The 15,841-nt window shown below is 44.4% G+C and overlaps 1 protein-coding gene across 5 annotated transcripts in view; it reads right to left on the bottom strand.

Moving 5' to 3' along the window:
* Positions 1-15,841, bottom strand: part of mpped2a (metallophosphoesterase domain containing 2a) — a 194,011-nt gene that overhangs the window by 22,758 nt on the left and 155,412 nt on the right. For all 5 annotated transcript variants that reach the window (XM_060839047.1, XM_060839044.1, XM_060839048.1 and 2 more), the window contains exon 5: positions 2,992-3,107. In XM_060839047.1, coding sequence (XP_060695030.1) covers positions 2,992-3,107 — 116 coding nt within the window. The remainder of the gene's footprint in view (positions 1-2,991; positions 3,108-15,841) is intronic.

Below are 15,841 nucleotides of genomic sequence, written 5' to 3' on the forward strand. Positions count from 1 at the left end.
CCACACAGACACGGGGAGAGTGTGCAAGCTCAAGGCTGGAATTGAACCTGGGACCTTGGTATTGTGAGGCAGCTGTGCTAACTACATGAGCCACCATGCCCGCCATGTTCAAACAGATCCTACTTTCACTATTGACAAGACTTAACCTGCAGTGTGGGAGCCAGGAGTCTGTAACCATATGTAAACACAAGATGTAAACACTCTTGAAGGGCCAGTAAAGTCTGTTTGACTGTCACCATTTGACATTACTTAAGTCAACAGTCCTTTAAAAATGAAAACAGGAACAGGCTACAGGTGTCAGACAGATAAAAAAAACCTCCAATGTATAGTTTTGATTGATAGGTTGCCACGGATTCAAAATTTGTTTTGTTGACGTTTCCCAAAGGCTCTTTATAAATGTTTGGCTGATTTCCAAAAGCAAAAAGTATCCCCTTAAGAACGATCTCTAAATCCACAGTTTGATTGACAGGTTAAAGAGCTTGTTCAAGGATTTGCTCACCTTGATGCGTGCTTTTATAAGAGATTAGGCATTGAGATTTAAAAAGAAAATTTTGACTGCACTTTCATGAATGGGATTTTTTGAAAAAAACGTCAAACCTGCACAGATAATCTGTCCTGGATTTTTCTAACATTGGCCTGACTAGAAGATGCCCTTATTGAGTGTTTTTGCCGTGGATGTATGTAAAAGAGGTAGCAGGTCAGCCCAATATGCCCCCATCCTTCCCTAACTCACCTTCAAAAATGAGCAAGGCGTAAGTGAGGGCTGCAGATGCTGGAGATTAGAGTCAAGGAAGGGCTTTTGCCCGAAACGTCAATATTCCTGCTCCTTGGATGCTGCCTGACCTGCTGTGCTTTTCCAGCACCACACTCTCGACTCCAAAAAGGAGCAGGCTGAGTACTAAATGCAAGTAAACTATTAAGTGTCGATTGGGCCTGCCAATCTGCCAATCACATGGGGCAGATTGACAGGCATGTGTCCATAGACAGGGCAGAGCGGCTGGCATATGTCAAACCAATCTCTTTGATAAAGATGGCTGGAGAACATTAAAGATCATCGACAAGGACAAAAATAGAGTCTAACCTCTCTGGTTTCAAATGAAAAATGAGCATTACATCAAGAAGTCACAGATACACGTGCCTTCAATTGGGTGATTTCTTTGGGTGTCATATTGTTGCTGGTTATGGACTGTGACTGAGGTTTTCATGGAGAAATTAATCCTATTTTCACACATCACATATCAATGTGATTCAGTGGGTCGCACTCCTGTTTCTGAGAAGAGATTGTGGGTTCAAGTCCAATTGAGTTAATGTTTCTGCTGTACGACTGAGGGAATGCTGCAGTGTCTGAGGCGAAACCTCTTTGCTGAGATGTCAAATTGAGAGGCTCCCTTCTCTCTCAGTAAGATGTAAAGAGTCCATGGCATTGCTTCAGAGAACAGCAAGAGATTCTCCCTGGTGTCCTGTTTGATATTTATCCTTAATGCAGATTATACAGCCATCAGCATATTACTGTGTGGAACATGTATGTGCGACAGTCATTCCCCAAATAACACACATAATAACTGATGCATTTATGTTAAAGCCACCAGAAGGTGGCACAAACGGTGATGACCTGATGTCACAGAGATACTAGAGGAAAAGGGCACGGTGGAAGTGTGTGTGATGTGGACAACTACGCTTGTGGTGAATTACGGGGAGGCACAGGGAGATGTGGGTGTGTGGAAGTGAACATACACAGCATCTCCTGGGACAGGGGATGACATGGTGGAGAGGGTGATTGCAGATGTTGCTGGTCTCCTCGTGGAGACAGTTTGCAGTCTGTCCTACTCCAGCTGGGGCCCAAGACCCTTGCAAGTGGCACATGCGTGGCTGATGATATTACAGTGCATGAAATGCAGTGACATAATCACTGCAGTCACTTCCTGCAGGCTGTCCTGTTTTGATCAGGTGACGACTCTGGCTGCGTCTGAGCATGTGCAGTGCTCATATTACGCTATGTGTCATCACTGTATTAAATAAACGGTCTGGTCGCTTGTCTCATTGGCTTCTCCCTGTGCACAGATCCCTGTGGTCATGTTTCATAGGTGACCTCACTTAATTTTAAAGGCAATTCCTTCAGCAAGCAAATACCAATAAGGTTAAAATCACACACACAGCAAGTGCTTGAGAAACCCAGCAGGTCTTGCAGCATCTCTGGAGATAGAAATGAAGTTAACGTTTTGAGTCTGAAATGATACTTCTCTCTCTGCAAATATTGCTGGACTTGCTGAGTTTCTCCAACACTATCAGTTTCTATTTCAGATTTCCAGTATTTCACATTAAATGTGCAATATGATAATAATGAGTAAATCTGATGAGGGCAGCACAGTGGTTAGCATTGCTGTCTCACAGCGCCAGGGACCCGGGTTAGATTCCACCCTTGAGCGACTGTCTGTGTGGAGTTTGCATATTCTCCCTGACTGCGTTGGCTTCCTCCAAGTGCTCCAGTTTCCTCCCACAGTCCAATGATGAGCAGGTTAGGTGGATGGCCATGCTAAATTGCTCATAGTGTCCAGGGATATGCAGGCTAGGTGGATTAGCCATGGAAAAAGCAGGGTTACAGGGGTGGGATAAGTGAGGGCTGAGAGTCTGGGTGGGATGTCTGTCAGAGTGTCAGTGTGGACTCAATGGGCCGAACGGTCTGCTTCCACACTGTAGGGATTCTATGATGATTGTTTCAGTGATGTTGTTTCAGGAAGAAACTCAGCTCCCTTGGGATCTTGTACTTTACCTGAGAATGCAGACATGATCTCATTTAAATGTCTCACTTGCAGATGGCATCCCTGACAGTGCAGCACTCTCTCAGCACCGTGTTGGGCCAACACAGCTGGGTCAGGTGCTCAGGCCACTGGGGTGGCAACTGAACCCACAAACTTCTGAAGGTGAGGTACAAGTGCTGCCCACTGAGCTACTTGTGAAGTTTAAAATAAAAAAGGAGCTTTCACCACTTACCCAATGGTGGTCCATGTGTCATGAGAATATCGATTCCCTCTGGAATTAGATTCCACTTGTCCAGCAAAGACTGGCCTCTGGGCAAGTTGAAGCCCCAGCCATTAAACCACGGTGTCCTGAAACACAGAGCAAATGGAGTCAGAGCTGCTGAGAGATATTTATATGATCACCGAGCTGTGCGTAAAGTTGAGGTTCGAGCTGTGATCCTCAGTCACTTCTGAAAGATGCTGAGGGATGAAATATTAGGAGGAGTCCGGGCGTCTTACAGCAATGTTGGCTCACACAACTGACCTCACATTATAACTGAGTCAGACAGAGCTCAGACAGGTCAGGACATTGAGATACATTGGCCAAGATGTGACGTGGCTTTTGGCGCGCAGTTCTGGTGAGGGATGTGAGACTGGCAGAATGCCAGAGGGCCACGTGGGGAGGGTTCTAAATTTAAGTCCGGGCCATTTTTCAAGCCTTGGGAAGAGTAGCCTAGCAACAAGAACTAGTCAGACAATCTCCATAATTAAATCACCAATCAACTGGTCATTGTCTCAGGCTGTTGGGCATTCCACTGACTACACGGCAGGCAGGTGTGTGTGTGTGTGTGTGTGTGTGTGTGTGTGTGTGTGTGTGTGTGTGTGTGTGTGTGTGTGTGTGTGTGTGTGTGTGTGTGTGTGTGTGTGTGCACGAGAGAGAGGTGTGAGAAGTGTGAGTGTGTGTGTGTGTGCACGAGAGAGAGGTGTGAGAAGTGTGAGTGTGTGTGTGTGAGAGAGAGTGTGTGTGTGAGAAAGAGAATGTGTGTGTGTGAGAGAGAGAGAGAAAGTGCGTGTGCCAGTGTGTGTGCCTCTGTGAGAGTGTATGCAAGAGAGTTTGTGCGTGTGTGTGTGTGAGTTGGCGGGAGAGTGTGTGTGTGTGTGTGTGAGAGAGACAGTATGTGTGAGAGAATGTGTGTGTGTGTCCAACTGCATGGAGCTGGCCTCACTGAGCCTTCCTGTTAGACTGGGTGGGGAGCCTTGGTTTCCAGAAGCTGCGGCCAAGGGAGTGTTTCCTAGCGGCAATGGCTACTCTCTGTGACCCAAGTTTTTCGCCTCTGTTTCAAAGACCTGTCAATTTGCATCTGCCCCCTTATTTTTCTTGCAGTCTCAGCAGTGGTCAGCTCTACTGATTGGGCTACTGAGATTGTAAACCTGCTGTCCCTCTGATAGCACCAGCATTAAGGAGAGACAGCCCTCTAACCTAGGGATGGGGGAAAAGAGAACTACCACTGCTGACCGCTTGCCCATCCCATGCATGGACTTAGGACCCACACTGGTCCTGAGATCAGGGTTCACTGCAGGTCTGGAATATTATAGCCATGGATTTTCAACTGTTACAGAGGTATTAAGGAATGCAGCCAAAGGCATTTTTATAGATGAGTTACAGGTCCAACTGGATAGGGGCAAGGTGTTGCTGGTGACCTCTTCTTGGTCTTATGAGTGACCTTTTGGTTTCTGATGGCCCAGCCAAAGCCAGCTGGATTGCTTTCTGAAATTTCCTCACATATCAAACTGTTTTGAATATTCCGCTTCAATAGCTCTCCTTGCTAAACACGACAGGGGCCGCTCAATGTACAACCATCCAACTCCCGAATGTTTGCCCTTATGGGTACAATCCCATACAGGCGTATAATTATAAAGACCTGATATACAAACATTTCCTTACCTATGTATGGCTGCTTTACGGTGTCTGCACTGTGTTCTGACTGGAATACAAACTGACTTACGAACGCACACCAGAACAAAACCCATTCAGAACCCAGGAACTGCCTGCAGTTCGCAATTTATAATGCCCAAAGCAATCTGCAGCCATTGAAGATGCACCAAATTATTATTCTTTTACACATCTGGCACATGCTTTCTCAAAAAGTTTGCTTCTTACTGAGAAATCTACCGTCAAAACAATAACAACTTATCGATATGAGGAAGTTGATCTGGGAGTGCAAATATCGGAAAATGCTGTGGTAGAAACCTGATTGGCTCAAGAACCACAGAAGGTTCCATGAGTTTAGACTTTTCTTTCTCTTCACATAAGCCAAGTCTTCTCTCACCACCTCCCCCAACACCCCTGTTCATTCCTCATATGTTTCAGTGTCCACAGGTGACAATATATTTGTTATGCTACCTACCCAGATAACAATACTACCTCTTCCCTACAGTGCCACTATCACATGCGTGCAAACACAGATTAATGATCCCTAACCTCCAACTAACCGTATACACACAGAGACTATTCCAACCACACACATACCCTGAAATAAGAATTCTACTTTCAAATGTTTAACCATAACATCTAAGTTGTTCATTCTTTTCACATTCCCTCCAGTCGTAACTTTTCTTTCAGAAGCAGCACCATCCTCCTGAAGGATTAAAGCATTTTTGCAACACACCTTCAGTGTTCAGAGAAATAACAGCAGCGAATGCTTTCCTTTCTGTGCCCCATTATGCAGCATTAACCCAATGCTTTTTAAGGAGGGAACATTGATGCCAGGAAATGGTTCTCGAACAGAAAAGACTAATATTACAGCATTGTGACTGTACCTTCAGGTAGAACATGTTTGACCTCTCTGTGTCAATAATCAATCACAAATTTCCAAAAAAGAAAGTTAAATCAAAGCAAAATGCTTTGAAATGCTGGAAATCTGAAGTAAACATTAAAAGAAAGCAGTTCAAGAAGGCAGCTCACCATCACATTCTCATGTTGGCCAGCCAGGCTCAGCAGTGAATAAAACAAAATTCTGGAAATACTCAGCTGGTCCAATAAAACTTAAAATCTTAATTACATTTCTCTCTTCACAAATGCTGCCTGAATACTTTCGGAATGTTCTGTTTTTATTTCAATTGCCAGTATCCGCAGCAAATAAAATACATTTGCTCAATGCGATTTGGAAATCAGACCAAAATCTTCATGAGTTCTTGAATCCACTTGATAATTTTCTGTTACATCAATTGATATCATCTCAAAATAAAACGTATACAAACACAGCGCCAATTCACTCTCTTTGTGCTAAGATCAACCAACATCACCGTTCCAATTACAATTGGTCCTCCTCAGTCAGTTTTACATGTTAACTTCACAGATTTGAAAGGCTGAATCTGTCTTCCTGTAAAGAAGAATGATGATCCAGATAGAAGCATCAATAAAAAAAATTTTAAAATAAGGAACTAACTTACACTTACAGAATGCCTTTTATGACTTTAGGACTATTAATGTGCTTTCGGATCAATTACGTACATTTGCAGTTGCCACTGTTGTAATTTAAGAAGCATATTCATGGGCGGCACGGTGGCACAGTGGTTAGCACTGCTGCCTCACAGCGCCTGTAGACCCGGGTTCAATTCCCGACTCAGGCGACTGACTGTGTGGAGTTTGCACGTTCTCCCCGTGTCTGCGTGGGTTTCCTCCGGGTGCTCCGGTTTCCTCCCACAGTCACAAAGATGTGCGGGTCAGGTGAATCGGCCAAGCTAAATTGCCCGTAGTGTTAGGTAAGGGGTAAATGTAGGGGTATGGGTGGGTTGCGCTTCGGCGGGTCGGTGTGGACTTGTTGGGCCGAAGGGCCTGTTTCCACACTGTAAGTCTAATCTAATCTAATCATGTGTATGGGTATGTGTGTGAACGTGTGTGTGTGCGCGTGCGCGTGCCTGTTTGTCTGTCTGTCCGTCCATATGCATGTGTGTGTGTGGATACAAGCATGTGTGTGGTCCTGAGCTTGGCTTACTATTCCATATCCTTTCCATTACCAAGACCATCTACCTCTACCTTAAATATAGCCTTTTAACTCTCAGCCATGCTCAAAGTTTGTGAGAAGATTTGTAGCTCGGGTGCTCGTTGTTGTGGTTCTGTTCGCCGAGCTGGGAGTTTTTGTTGCAGCTGAGAGTTTTTGTTGCAAACGTCTCGTCCCCTTTCTAGGTGACATCTTCAGTGCTTGGGAGCCTCCTGTGAAGCGCTTCTGTGCAACAAAAACTCCCAGCTCGGCGAACAGAACCATCTCAGCCATGCTTTAGTTAGGTCCAAATTCTGACTACACCAAGGCTCTTCCTGTATAGCTTCACACATTCTGCTCGCTGTAAACTTGAGGTATCCGACTGTGATTTTCCAGTGGGTTTTCAGCATCATGAAGCAGTGAGTTCACCTTGACTGCCTGTTGGTGGAGACTCATTGGCAGACTGGGCTCCAAATAGGCCTGCTAGCTGGAAAGATGCATTTGTGTTACAAGCAGTTCAGGGACTGATACCTGGAATGTTTGGGCTGTCACATGAAGAAACGTTGGACAGGTTAGGCAGGCACCTGCTGGAGTGAGAGGTGACTTGATTGAAACATAAGATCCTGAGGAGTCTTCATATAGTAGATGTGAAAATGATGCTTGCTCAAGGGAGAACTGGGGATCTAAAAATAAGGTGCTGCTCATTTAAAACAAAGATGAGGCATTTATGATTAGATTAGATTACTTACAGTGTGGAAACAGGGCCTTCAGCCCAACAAGTTCACACTGACCCTCCGAAGAGCAACCCACCCAGACCCATTCCCCTATATTTACCCCTTCACCTAAACTACGGGCAATTTAGAATGGCCAATTCACCTAACCTGCACATTTTTGGACTGTGGGAGGAAACCGGAGCACATGGAGGAAACCCACGCAGACACGGGGAGAACGTGCAAACTCCACACACAGTCGCCTGAGGCAGAATTAAACTCGGGTCTCTGGCGATATGAGGCAGCAGTGCTAACTACTGTGCCACTATGCTGCCAATGTGTCATTCTTTTTTCTCAAATTGTCATACGTTAAAGCTGAGGTAGTTAGATTCTTGCTAAGCGTAGGGTGAAAGCTGATCAAGGCTAGGCTAGATTGTGGATTTGTGATTACAATTTGACACGCCATGATTTTATGAAGTGACAGAGCAGTGTTGAAGGACCGAATGGCCAACTCCTGCTCTTTGTAAATTGGTTGAACATACCTCCTTGTCAAATAAAGCAATGCCCAGACATAATTCTAGGCTAGTGATAGCTGTCATGCTTACTAATTCTTTCCTTCCCTCTTGGCATTTCTTCCAGAAGTTCTTTGCTTAGCTGACTTCCTCTTCAAATTCAAAAAAGCTTGCTAAAATATAAAACACTGTCTGACTGCTCCTTTGATGTATTTTCTCCACATTCCTTCCCTATGCTGCTGGTGAAAGGCTTTGAGGATTTTTTTGAGAGAAACGTGGGACAAATGCATTTATCTTTCTCATCTCATTCTGTCGAAACAAGTTCCTCATCATCACAGTGCAGCAAAAAAACAATATGAAAAACCCAATCACCGTGACAGTGCCTTATTCTGCTGCAAACCTCTAACATTAAAATTTGCTCAGTATCCGAAGTTGCAGGTAAAACCCCCAGTTTCCTCAGACTCAACTCCACTAACTTGAGAAGTCTCCAGCACATCAGTAATTTGAACCCATTTAGATAACAAAGCAGAGGCAGAGGTAGGGGTATGATTAAAGTGTACAGTACACAAAATCCCTACAGTGTGGAAGCAGGCCATTCAGCCCATCGAGTCCACACCAACCCACCGAAGAGCATCCCACCCAGACCCAATCCCCTTATCGTCATAACCCTACATTTCCCATGGCTAATCCACCTAGCCTGCACAATGGATAATTTAGCATGGCCAATCCAACTAATGTGCAGATCTTTGGACTATGGGAGGAAAAACAGAACACCTGGAGGAAACCCACGCAGGCACAAGAGAATGTGCAAACTTCACAGAGTGGAGTATACAAAATTATGGGAGGCATATATAGGGTAGATCGTGAATTTTTTCCAGGTGGCAGACGAGACTAAGACCAGAGGGTTAAAGTTTAAGGTGAATAGTAAATAGTTTAGAGGAAATATTTTTTCACCCAGCGGATGGCAGAATTATGAAATTTCTCTCTGACAGGGTGATGGAGGCAGGTACTCTCGCAACATGTAAGAAGCACATGGGTGAGCGTTTAAAATGCCAGGGAAGAGTAGGCTACAGACCAAATGCAGGAAAATGGGATTAGTGTAGTTTGAAGGAGGGCTGGTTTCTAAGCTGTATGTGGAAGACTCGCCAAGACTTTCCCAACACCTCCACTACTTGCCTTAAAACAACCGCCAAACCTCAAACAGATTATTATTCGTAGCAAGCTGCCCGGCTTTCAGGACAACCCCATACAACCCTGTCACGGTAGGTGCTGCAAGACACATCAGGGTGTGGACATGGATTACCACCATTACATGTGGGACACCTCCCACCATGGGCGTGGCAGGTACTCATGTGACTCAGCCAACATTGTCTATCTCATACATTGCAGGCAAGGGTCCCGAGGCATGGTACATTGGGGAAACCGAGCAAAGGCTATGGCAATGGTTGAATGGGCACCACACAACAATCAACAGACAGGAGTGTTCCCTCCCAGTTGGGGAACACTTCAGCAATCCAAGAGATTCGACTTCGGACCATCCTCCAAGGCAGACTTCAGGACAGGCAGCAGCAAAAAAGGACCGAGCAGAGGCTGATAGCTAAGTTCCGTACCCATAGGGAGGGCCTCAAACGGGACCTTGGGTTCATGTCACATGACAGGTGACCACCATTGCACTATATACACACACACAGATACTCCTACACAGACACAAGGACACTCCTACACACACGGACACACACACACACATGCATAGGCACTCCTATAAGCATACATACACATGGTCACACATACACACAAACACACACACCCTTACAGACACACACACTCCCACACGCATCCTCTCAGAGACTTAGACCACTCTACACTCACGCGCACATATACACTCTCTCTCAGACACTCACACCCCAGACACACACACACACTCTCACACATGCACCCCTCACAGATTTAAGACACTCTACACTCACATATTCACACGTATACACTCTCTCTCATATTCACAACCCCCTAACCCTGACAGACAGACAACACACACACAAAGACCCACATGCACACATATACACAGATGTTTGTGGGGTGAATTTGTACTTGCAGAGTTACATTGTACTTTGCTCAAAAACTGCATGAATTTATGTAAGACTCTGTTATCTCACTTTTTAGATTAGAATCAGTCTAAACATTATGGTACAGACAGAGAACACAGGGGGCTTACACCTTCAACATATTGTCTAGCTAACACCAATTATTACAGTTAACCTGAGATTGCAACTTTTAAAAAGAAAGTTTTGTGAATTACACATGAAAGGAGTGAAACTATCATGGTATTCGAACAGATGAAAGACTCCACAAACAATCAAGGTATTTTTCAATGTATAATTTCAGTTACACCACACTGTAAACTTTTGCTATAAATCCTGTGCCTTACAATTGTGTCCTCCACAATCACCTGATGAAGGAGCGGCGCTCCGAAAGCTAGTGTGCTTCCAATTAAGCCTGCTGGACTATAACCTGGTGTTGTGTGATTTTTAACTTTGCATTTATTTTAAACATCATCACCTGGATGCATGGGGTCCTGTGATGTGAGCCACCATCTGTTTTGACCCCTCCAATGCCCCTCAAGACTGGTTGCTCAGCTGCCATTCAGTCCTTGGTAAGCCATAAACTGCTTTCGCTAAGTAATTCTCCAGAGCCGTCAGTACTTATAGAATCATTCAGCACGGTAACAGACCCTTCAGTCCACCTTGTCAATTGCCAACCAAGTTTTCTTTAGCCCATGTTCCTCTGAACCTTTCCTGGTTGTGTACCTGTCCAAATGTCTTAACAATATTGTAACTACCCACCTCTACAACTTCCTCTGGCAGCCTTAAAATTATGCCCTGCAATTCTGAACTCCCCTAGTCTAGGAAAAAGACCTTTGCGATTCACTTTATTTGTGCTCTTTACTTCACTTTATTTATAAACCTCTATCAGTTTACCCCTCAACCTCCTATACTCCAGTGAAAATATTCCCAGCCTCTCCTGATAACTCAAACCCTGTAGTCGTGTAAATCTTTTCTGAACCCTCTCCAGTTTAATAATATCCTTCCTATAGCAGAGCAACCAGAACTGTATACACTACTCCAGAGTGGTCTAACCAACGTCCTGTATGACTGCAACATAATGTCCTGACTCCTAGACCTAATGGTCTCAGCAATGAAGGCAAGGATGCTAATGCTTTCTTCACCAGCCTGCCTACTTGTGATACAACTTTCAAGGAACTATGTACCTGAAACCCCTAACACTCACATTTATATATGGTGTTATTACGTTATTAAAATATCCTGAGGTGCTTTTACAAGGACATTATAAAAATAATTATGACACTGAGTCGCAAAAGGAGATGGCAAGCAAATGACCCAAAGCTCGGTCAAAGAGTTCAGCTTTGAACAGCATCTGATTCAAAGAGGAGTGCGGTAGAGAGGCAAGAAAAAGCAGCTTAGGAAAGGAATTCTCAAATTTGTGGGCCACGCAGCTGAAGACAAACTGTAATGAAGAGGTCAGAATGAAATAATTGCCGAGCTTTTGAAGGATTGCAGAGGGGATTACAAAAGGTGGGGAGATTTCACAACGAGGAGGAGAATGGGGAGGCCACACCCCCCAACTGCGAAGCTAGACAGTTTACATCCTTTCAGCTGCTGCAGCAAATTCACTTCAGTTCCAGCAGCTTCCAACCACCATCACTCCAAAAACCACATGGAACATAAGGGTGTAATGTTGCCTTCTTTGCATGAAGTGAGATAGAGGTAGCAAGAAGGGGAAATACTAGGGTGAACTGGACGTGGAGAGATTCTTTCCCACTTCTTGCCCCTTCTGTGCTGGACCAGAACTCCACTTGGGCCTTTCTCAGCTTACCAGTAATTAAGGCTCATAAGTGATCAATTAATGGCCGCGTTAGGGTCTCATATTATCACCTGTCCAATGAATCTGGTTGTGTGTGATTAGGTAACCAGGGAAACATACCTGCCAGTTTGAGTAGGAGTTGGGGTGGTTCTATTTGGTTCGGTTGGGGGTAATTGGAGGCAAGGTTGAGGCCAGGGGAGGCAAGACCTTTGGAAGACCTTTGGAAGCCATCGACCTCCCTGCCCTTGGCTTGGATTCGCTGAATGCTCTCGCTCCATGGCTTCCCATCTCACAGGAAGCAAAAGAAAAAGATCTAACTTCTTGCTGTTGGATTTCGTGGAGAGAAGGCCTCAACAAAGGGTTTTTATGACTGAATGCTGCAGGCCTCTGACTGGCCAGCAGTTTTTTGGCAAGCAAGGATGCCACTGTCATGGGCTGTGATAGGCTAAGAAGCTTGCTGGTTAGCTCTTAATGCACTGATTGGTAGACAATGTGGCCGGCTTTCACAGTGGTGTGTGGTAAATTAATCAATTCATAATACCTCCACTTTCACACTTTGGCCAATTTGGGAATGAATGGTTATTACATTGAAATTATTGAAAAATTCTCACTCACTTCTTGGATTCTAGGTAATTCAAAACAGAGGACAGAAAACAAATTGTGGTTGTTAGGGCTGCTCCTTTTCTGAGGTATTTTAGGTGTTGGAGGTGATTCCCTTGAATTCCAGGAGTAGCAGTTACTGTGTTATACGCTATTGCGTTGTTTTGGAACTTTGGGATAAAAGATCAAACCAATAGCACTTTTCTCAAAGGGGAGAGGGACCCAGCAGGCAGTCATTGTACACATTGGAACTAACGACATAGAAAGAGAAAAGGATGAGATTCTGAAGGGAGAATGTAGAAAGTTAGGCAGGAATTTAAAAAGGAGGTCCTCGAGAGTAGTAATATCTGGATTATTCCTGGTGCTATGACCTGGTGAGGGTAGGAATCGGAGGAGAGAGCAAATGAATTCATGGCTGAAGAGCTGGTTTATGGGAGAAGGATTCACATTTTTGGATCATTGAATCTCTTCTGGGATAGAAGTGTCCTGTATAAGAAGGATGAATTTCTCCTGATTTGGAAGGGGACTAATATACTGGCTAGAGCTGCTTGAGAGGATTTAAACTAGTAAGGTGAGGGTGGCGGGTGGTGGGGGGAACCCAGGGAGATAGTGAGGAAAGAGATCAATGTGAGACTAGTACAGTTGAGAAAATGGAGTTAAACAGTCAGGACAGGCAGGGACAAAGCAGGGAACAAGGTAGGACTGATAAATTAAACTGCACTTATTTCAATGTAAGGGCTAACAGGGAAGGCAGATGAACTCCTGGCATGGTTAGGAACATGGGATTGGGATATCATTGCAATTACAGAAACGTGGCTCAGGAATGGACAGGACTGGCAGCTTAATGTTCCAGGATACAAATACTACAGGAAGGATAGGAAGGGAGGCAAGAGAGGAGTGGAAGTGGCATTTTTGATAAGGGATAGCATTACAGCTGTACTTAGGGAGTCAGGATTTGGAGATGCCGGTGTTGGACTGGGGTGTACGGCTACCACTTGATGAAGGAGTGACGCTCTGAAAGCTAGTGTGCTTCCAATTAAACCTGTTGGACTATAACCTGGTGTTGTATGATTTTTAACTTTGTACTTAGGGAGGATAGTCCTGGGAATAAATTCAGGCAAGTTATTTTGGTGGAACTGTAAAAGAAAAACGGGGTGATCACCTTATTGTGATTGTAATAGAGAGCCCCTAATAGTCAGCAGGAAATTGTGAAACAAATTTGTAACAGATTTCAGTTATCTGTAAGAATAACAGAGTGGGTGTGATTAGAGATTTTAACTTTGCAAACATAGACTGGGACTGCCATAGTGTTAAGGGTTTAGATGGAGAGGAATTTGTGAAGTGTGTGCAAGAAAATTTTCTGATTCAGTATGTGGATGTAACTATTAGAGAAGATGCAAAACTTGACCAATTCTTGGGAAATAAGGCAGGGCAGGTGACGGAGGTGTCAGTAGGGCCAGCGACCAGAATCCTATTAGTTTTAAAATGGTGATAGAAAAAGACAGACTGGATCTAAAAGTTGAAATTCTAAATTGGAGGAAGACTACCTTTGATGGTATTAGGCAAAGACTTTCAAAAGCTGATTGGGGGCAGATGTTCACAGGTAAAGGGACGGCTGGAAAATAGGAAGCCTTCAGGAATGAGATAACGAGAGTCCACAGACAGTATAGGGTGAAAGAAAAGGCTGATAGGGAAAGCTGAATGATTAAAGTAATTGAGGGTTTGGTTAATAAAAAGAAGGAAGTATATGTGAGGTATAGACAGGAGAGATCGAGTGAATCCTTAAAAGAGTATAAAGGCAGTAGAGTGCACTTAAGAGGGAAATCAGGAGGGCAAAAATGGGGCATGAGATAGCTGTGATAGATAGGGTTAAGGAGAATCCAAAAGGATTTCATAAATACATTAAGGATGAAAGGGTAACTAGGGAGGGACTAGGGCCCCTCAAAGATCTCAAGTCGAGAGTGTGTGGTGCCGGAAAAGAACAGCATATCATGCAGCATCCAAGGAGCAGGAGAATCAATGTTTCAGCAATGGTGATGATGAACCTTGATGAAGGGGTCCTTGGATGCTGCATGACCTGCTGTGCTTTTCCAGCACCAAACAATCTCGACTCTAATCTCCAGCATCTGCAGAACTCACTTTCTCCCCTCAAAGATCAGCAAGGCAGCCTTTTTGTGGAGCGGCAGGAGATGGAGGAGATACTAAACGAGAATTTTGCATCAGTGTTTACTGTGGAAAAGGACAAGGAAGATAGAGAATGTGGGGAAATAGATGGTGACACCTTGAAAAATGTCCATATTACAGAGGAGGTAGTGCTGGATGTCTTGAGACACATAAAAGGGAATAAATCCCCAGGTGTACCCTCGAGCTCTGTGTGAGAAGTTACGGAAGTGATTGCTGGGCCCCTTACTGAGATATTCGTATCATCAATAGTCACAGGTGAGGTGTTGGAAGACTGGAGGTTGGCAAACGTGGTGCCACTGTTTAAGAAGGGTGTAAGGACAAACCAGGGAACTACAGACCGATGAGCCTGACAGACATCGGTGGTGGGCAAGTTGTTGGAGGGAATGAGGGACAGGATTTACATGTATTTGGAAAAGCAAGGAAAAATTAGGGATAATCAGCATGGCTTTGTGCGTGGGAAATCATGTCTCACAAACTTGACTGAGGTTTTTGAAGAAGTAACAAAGAGGATTGATGAGGGCAGAGCGATAGATGTGATCTATATGGATTTCAGTAATGTTTTCGATAAAGTTCCCCATGGGAGACTGATTAGTAAGGTTAGATCTCATGGAATACAAGGAGAACTAGCCATTTGGATACAGAACTGGCTCAAAGGTAGAAGACAGAGGGTGGTGGTGGAGGGTTGTTTTTCAGACTGGAGGCCTGTGACCAGTGGTGTGCCACAAGGATCGGTGCTGGGTCCTCTACTTTTCATCGTTTATATAAATGATTTGGATTGGACAGAGGAGATATATACAGTAAGTCTGCACATGACACCATGTATTTATGTAAATTAAACTGCATCTCCACTCCTCAGCCCATTGTCCCATCTGATCAAGGTCCCATTGTACTCTGAGGTAATCTTCTTCACTGTCCACTACACCTCCAAAAAAGTAAAGGACCCAGTACCAATTCTTGTGGCACTCCACTGGTCACAGGCCTTCAGTCTGAAAAACAACCCTCCACCACCACACTCTGTCTTCTACCTTTGAGCCAGTTCTGTATTCAAATGGCCACTTCTCCCTGTATAGTCAGAGCATTAAGTAAAAGAGTTGGGAGGTCATGTTGCAGCTGTACAGGACATTGATTAGGCCACTGTTGGAAAATTGCATGCAATTCTAGTCTCCTTCCTGTCGGAAAGATGTTGTGAAACTTGAAAGGGTTCGGAAAAGATTTACAAGGATATTGCCAGGGTT

Source organism: Hemiscyllium ocellatum, chromosome 18 (assembly GCF_020745735.1).
Source record: "Hemiscyllium ocellatum isolate sHemOce1 chromosome 18, sHemOce1.pat.X.cur, whole genome shotgun sequence".
Taxonomy (NCBI): Eukaryota; Metazoa; Chordata; class Chondrichthyes; order Orectolobiformes; family Hemiscylliidae; genus Hemiscyllium; species Hemiscyllium ocellatum.